Raw genomic sequence first — 6717 nt, forward strand, 5'->3', positions numbered from 1 at the left:
TCAGGATGGTCTCCAAAGAAATCCAGGGCCAAATAAAGAGGAGATATTTGAGGGTTTTCTTTGTAACCATAATTTCTGTTCCTTATGTCTCATGCAGATTTTGTTAAAATTCCATTAACCTAGAGGCAGAGTAGTGAAAATAATCAGTTCAGATCTTTCTATTAGTTCAAGTTCAAAGTCATAGAACAAAGACCTGCATTTGTGAGAAGGGGGACTGAGTCTGGGAAAGGAAAAGGACTGAGATGCTATGTGTGAAGTAAGTTTTACGTGAGGAAGGAACCGTTAAGCAGAGACAGTCTGTGGAGAAAGCCAAAGGAACCTTTTCCTGTTTCTTAGATACCAAAGGCTTCCCTGCAGGTCTCTATAAGGCAACTGTCAAATAACACCTCACTTATTTTGAAGGACACAGTTTGTGCAAGTTTCACTGGGCAGTACAGTTAGATGCAGGGGAGAAGTCAGTCCTGACTGACTGGGCCATTCCCCAGCTTGGTAGACACTGACCCAAGGGATAGTTTTCTGCCCAGGTTGTTGCTCAGATCACACTGGCCCCTCAGGGCTGAGGGGTCCGGGGATATTTGCAGTGGCTTCTGCAGTTTGAGCTGAGGTTTACGAAGACTACCTTTTTTGTGCAGTCTGTGGGTGCCTGTGTACTGCTGTGTATTCACTGCTGGCACAGAAGTACCTAGATGTCTGTGAGGGGCTGGCAATCTCTAGCGTGAGGGGAAAACGCTCTTTCCTTATTCTGGAGACACTTGACCTAGAAGAGCGCTCTCCTTTCTCTGTGGTGTTAACCCCATATGAATAATGCATCAGCTGTAGTTCCATTCCTGAGTCTTGCTGATACCAGTACATGTTGTCATGGCCCATGGTTTGAGAGCATTCCAGAGTAACCTTCTTTCCTGTCCCTGTAACACGGTATCTTGGGGTCTGGTAAACATCAGTGTCCACAAGGCCTGAGAGAAAAAGACAAAAATTGGCAACAGAGTCTGGAATGGACCTGAAGGCTGAAGCCAGGAGCAAACCTAACACAGAGGAAAATGTTCCTTCCTGGTTTTAGAGAATCCTGTGTCTGTGACTTACCTGCTCCCATAAGGTAAAGGGCCACGTAGCAGAGGAGCCTGACAGCCATGGCACAGTCAGGCCAAGAAGGGTGTCGCCCAGTTCTGGGAAAGTGGGAAGGGCTCTGAATGAAGTCATTAAGACAGTGATGTCACAGTCCCTGCAAACTTCCTGGGCCCCACCACCATCCTGTTGATATAATAGGGTCACGTATATCCCTTCACCCATCAAAGGACTAATATTTTTGTTCACTTCTCTCATCCAAAGCAGTCTAGATACTTTGTTTATCTTAACTCAAGTCTCTACTCTTTTAACAAAACATTAAATCATGCCTGTTTGACAAGCTATGAAGATGAGGACAGCAAGGCTTTGAAAGCTTATCATAGGAGGATCTGACCTAATTAGGAAGGTTAGAAAAGGAAGTGATGTTTGAGGTGGATTCTGAATTGGGATGAAATGAGGGAGAAGAATATTCAGTGAGCAGAGGGGCTCAATCAGACAGGGTGCAGGAGAGCATCTTGTGAGGATTAAATGAGGCAACCCCTTAGACAACACGTCTGAAGGGCTTACTTGGTAACTGGCATTCCCTGATTTCTCAGAAAATGTGTTGTTATTGGGTTCATTGTTCTCCATCTCATTTCTCACTACTTGGTGTTCAGATTTTATCCACTTTAGCAACTTAGGCTCCATGACATTAGATTCATCTTCCTTTTAACTACACCATCAATTCCACCAGAACAGGAAATTCTGATTCACAGTTTTTTTTTCCAGTACATAGTTTGGTCATATTGGCTAAAAGACTTGGCGTGTTGCTACAGTAAACAGCTTCCAAACCAGGTACTCTCTTCTCCCTACACTTTTCTTCATTTCATCTCAAGAAAAATTTTGAGCTTTGATTGTGAGTCCCAGAGATTAACCCCAGGGTCCCTTTCCTCTTTGTTCCCTTTGCCGCAGTTCACTAGGATACACAGTTGACATTCAATAAAGTTCTGGCTTAGAGGCTGCTGATCTGGGTTTTCGGACTTTGACTCTTATAGCTCCAGTATTTGAGGATCACCTCTTATGACTTTCTGTATTGTAGATAACGCCTGTAGGCTCCGGCTCACACTAGCTCTCTCACGTGTCCTGAAGAAATATAACACTTACGACTTACCAAACCTTGAAATATTCTTGTCCCTTTAGGGGTTCCTTTAAGACAAAGGTAATTGTTAAAATCATTTGTGACATCTGGCCTTTGCTTTTACTATGAAAGTTGATCTTACCTTTAAGAGGAAGTGTCCAGGAAGAGAAAATAAGTGAAATTGTACTGCCCCCTGCTGAAGCAAAGGGGAAATGGATGAACAGATACTTAGAAATTTGGAAAGATTCTTTCTGATGAATTTTATAAAGAAACAGGAAGGAGAGAGACTTCCAGTTGTTCTAAGTGTGAGATTTTAGGATAAGTGATGAATTAATAAAAGTTCTCAGCAGTGACTGGATATAGAATCTATATCTCACAGTAGACGTGATTAAAGAAAGAGGGAGGAAGGACAGGAGTAGAGGTTGGGTTGGGAACTGATACGAAAGAGCTCAGGTCCTACTCAAATGAAGCGGTGCTTGAAGACAGATGAACCATCTACCCCTTGTTTCCCAGTTCAAGAATAACTCGAGTGGCTCACCTTTCTGATGCAGCTAGAGAAGCCCCTAGAGCAGCTGCTGAGAATTTCTAAATGTCAACACCTGAGGATGCAGGAATCAACAGAGATAATTGTTGCATACAAGGGTGAGTCAAAAATTATCCACACTCTGGCTGTAGAATTTATAGCAGTTTTTGTATAACCAGAGTGCGAATAATTTTTGACTCACCCTTGTACATCTCTTTACATTTTTGGTCCAGTAAAAGCAGCCTCTCTCCTTTTCCCAGCTTCTTTGTCTTCTTATATAATTCTGCTTAAAAGGACTTATAGGTCAGGGGGTGTGGAGGACTTAAATACACATGGACCAGAACTCAGAGAACATGTTACTTGAAAGAAAATCCTGAAGAGCTACTTGAGATATATTCGAGTCTATTTCCCTTTCCTCTCTTCCTCCCTCCCTCCTATCCTCCCTTTCTTCTATCTTGTCTTCACTAAGTCAAACATTGTACTCAGTCTAGGGATATATAACTGGAGGGACGTCACTCTCCAAATAAAGAACGTGGAGTCTTGGGAAGAGTGAATATAAAAAGAATGATAAAAGAATACACTAACTATAGTAGTTTTGGAATCAATAGGAGTGGAGACTTTGTCTGTAGAGCCAGAAAGGCCTTTATGGCCAAGCTAAGCTCTGAGCTCAGCATGAAATGATGTTTAAGGGTGAGCCAGGTGGTCAAGTACTGGTTACTCATTTCAGATACAGGAGAGAGTGTTGGTAAGGGTACGGCTGTGCAATTCACCTTGGCCCATTCAGGGAAATACAAAACATTCAATAGAGCTAGACTCTAAGGTGCTAGAGTGGGTTTGGAAGACTTGGCTATATTTTTAGACAGAGACCTATTCATGAAGGGCTTTGTGTGCCAGACTCAATCAGGCTGGTGGGAATGTCCAGGACAAAAGAAAGCAGATGCAGTAAGAGGCTGGTGGAGCAGTGAGAAGGGTACTGCATTTCTTCTAGGTAGCAGGTGATGAGGGTCTGTATGAAAGGAGAAGCAATGAGGAAGGAAAGGAGCAGCTGCATCAGATAAACGTGTGGGAGACTGTGATGTGTCTCCTGTCTCTCCCTTTAGGCATGAAGGACATCCCCCCCCATCCCCCATCTGCTAGGAGTGCTGCTCCCTGAAAGCCCTCCTTGTGAATCGTCTTGCCTAAAGAGGCACCTCTTCCCCCGAGGGCATGTCCCTTCTCAGGGCCACCATGTCCAGTGGCATGGCTGCAGTGGAAGTGGACATAAGACCTGGCCCCCTCACCTCAACTTTGCATGATTGTAAGGGCCACCCCAGCTTCTCAGCTCCCTGCGGACTCAGCTTAGGCCTTTGTTGAGGCTTCAAGACAGCCCCGCTTCCCCCTGCCCCATCCGACTTCCTTCTTTTCCCTTCTATCCATGTGGATCATAAGGGCACTTTCTAACAACCTTCCTAAACACTAAGGTCCCCTGCAAAGACCATTTACCAGAAAACCAAATCTATGACAATGTGCAGTGTAGACATAATAGATTTATAAGTGGATTTAACGTGAGGACTAATGGAAAAGAGGAACTTAGAACCGTCATCCCAATCACTGAGATGGAAACACAGTATATGGGCTAGAATGGATGCAGGTAGGGCTAGGGAGGCAGTAAACTCAGCAGTAAATGACTTGAGTGTGAAATGTGGAGAATCTAGCTTGGCGTGTCCAGTAGAAGCCTGAATTTACTAGTTAGGAACTTATGAAAGAAATGGTCATAATCCTGGATGGGAAGGTTAAGGAAGAATATTTATACTGAGGAAAAAAAGAAGGCAGGAGAAAAGTCCAGGGAATCTACTAAAACTGTTCAGTAGACAATTAAATGGAACAGTTATAAGCTCATGAGAGAAGAATTATTATTACAGATGAGACTGCTGATGAAGTGTGTGTAGAAAAGCTGGGAACAAAACTCCACAGCAAATGGATTTTTTAAAAGGATAACATGAGATAGAACTCATAAAGGAGATAGGAAAAAAAAGTCCAACTTTTTTTTCCAATTAGAACAGGTAGATAATAAAAGAAATTGGGTTCTTTGTGTCTGAACTGTTACCAGGTCCTGTGGATTCTTCTGTGGAAATAATCGAGGCTTCTGAATTAAGAAGAGAAAGCCCACGAGGAAAGTTTCTTCAACCTGATTCTCAGGCAGACTTTTACATCATACTTGCAGCCCTTGATTAAGTAATTTTGTGTCTAGAGTTAACTGGCTCCTAGGAGGGTTCTCCCTGCAGGGTAGTCAGGGTTTTCCTCAATGCCTTGAGAGGAAAGGGAATCTCCAAGCTCCTAGCTTTGGCTCCATGCTGCACAGCGGGAAAAATTTTTTAGAATTCAGTACATACAGAAAATGAAGCAAGTCTATCTACTCCTGCAGGTTAAGATTGATCGCAGCAGAGATCAAAGTATCGGGCAGTAGATGAAAGATAACTTTTATAGATCGCAGTCTCTGGTACTTGAACTTCACCTTCTGAGTCAAACTTAATGGTGATTAAATTTACTTAAGAATGAACTTTTACAAAACAATTTAGTTTTTTCTTGGTTTAAGGCAACCAACTGCAGAGCTAAATAGTAGGACTTGGAAGGACTGGGATGAGATAGGGCTGGCAGGATAAAGGAGACTTCAGCAGGAACAGAACGGATGGGGATGTTGCAAGGTGGATGGAGACAGTGGCCAAAGGACCATTAAAAGCCACACTGTGGATGAGCTAATAAGAAATGCTTTTATTGAAAATCACGATGGTATTCCCAAATGCTCAGGTTCAGTCCCCTAGGAGGACAGTATTGGGCGAACCCATTAGAATAGATAAAGAGGGTCAGTAGGCAGGGGAGGTAGGTTCAGTCTAGCTTGTGGTTTCAGAGTCATCCCACGGCCTGGGGACACTGACCCAAGGTGACCCTAATTTCAGACTGAGGCTAACACAGCACAGGATCCGCTATCTCCCATCTAGGAAGCATCTGTCTGCTTTTGAGCAAATGTATTGGTCTTTCTGTGTAGAGAGCAGGTGGCCAGGAAGCACTGTGCAAATACTGCTGGCACAGAAGTACAGGGCTGTCTGGTTGGGGGTGGAGGGCTCTAGGAAAAGGGAGAATTTCGGCTTCTCCTTACGAGAGACTCTGTACCCATCGGAGACATCTCCGTTGTTAATATCATCGATATCATGGGAGGAGGAGATCAGCCGGAGCCCCAGCCCTGGGTCTTGTCGATACCAGTACATAGACTCATGACCCTTAGTCTGAGAACATTCCAGTACAGTGCTCTTTCCTGTGTTTGCGATCTTATTCCTTGGGGTCTGGGTAACACCAGCATCCATGGAGCCTGTGAGGAAACAAGACAGAAACTGGAGGCAGAGCCTAGGAAAGGTCCTCTTGCCACAGTCTCAACAGAGAAGCTTTGGCTGGGACCTGGGAAATTTAAGGCAGGGATTCCGCATGTTTCCCAAACTCACCTGTTCCCAGGAGGCAAAAGAGCATACAGCAGAGGAGCATGGAGTCCACAGTGAGGAGAGGCAGGAAGAAGATGGTCTCAGCTCTGAGTGTTGGGGGAACAGGGCATAGAAGTAGGAAATTGTAAGGATTCAGTCAGTGATGTCATTGTCTGTCCCAACTTAGTGGGTTTTGGAGAAAGATGCAGCCACACCCCTTTGCATCACATCCCCCAAGGGTCTAACCTTTACTGCCTTACTCCTGAGGTGGGTGGTGCTTTGACTTCCTGTATATCCTATCAGCGGATGCTGAAACCCTTACTTCCTCCTGTTCTCTTCCTGGTTCTTCTCTGCCACCTATCAAAGAGCAGTCTCTCTCCCTCTTCTCAGACCTTATCTATTTCAATCATTCAAGGAAGCGTCACCCTCCCTATTGGCTAGACCACAGAGAAAATTCAGATTCCTCCCAAATAAAAGGAGTCTAGTCTCATTGGAAGGTTGTGACACTGCCACATTTCTATTTTTTCTGCACTTGTTTTTTTTCTAACTCAGGTCTAGATAAG

General features: G+C 44.2%; 2 gene segments (V, D, J or C); both read right to left on the reverse strand.

Moving 5' to 3' along the window:
- Positions 1 to 1129, reverse strand: LOC130851013 (T cell receptor beta variable 25-1-like). The segment is given in 3 exon segments: positions 1 to 119; positions 620 to 953; positions 1081 to 1129. Coding segments are annotated over 3 exon segments (399 nt in total).
- Positions 1130 to 3880: 2751 nt separating this feature from the next.
- On the reverse strand, positions 3881 to 6221 carry LOC130851807 (T cell receptor beta variable 24-1-like). The segment is given in 3 exon segments: positions 3881 to 3945; positions 5761 to 6048; positions 6179 to 6221. Coding segments are annotated over 3 exon segments (393 nt in total).
- Between the last annotated feature and the right edge of the window lie 496 nt (positions 6222 to 6717).

The sequence above is a fragment of the Hippopotamus amphibius genome, chromosome 4, assembly GCF_030028045.1.
Source record: "Hippopotamus amphibius kiboko isolate mHipAmp2 chromosome 4, mHipAmp2.hap2, whole genome shotgun sequence".
In the NCBI taxonomy this organism is placed as follows: domain Eukaryota; kingdom Metazoa; phylum Chordata; class Mammalia; order Artiodactyla; family Hippopotamidae; genus Hippopotamus; species Hippopotamus amphibius.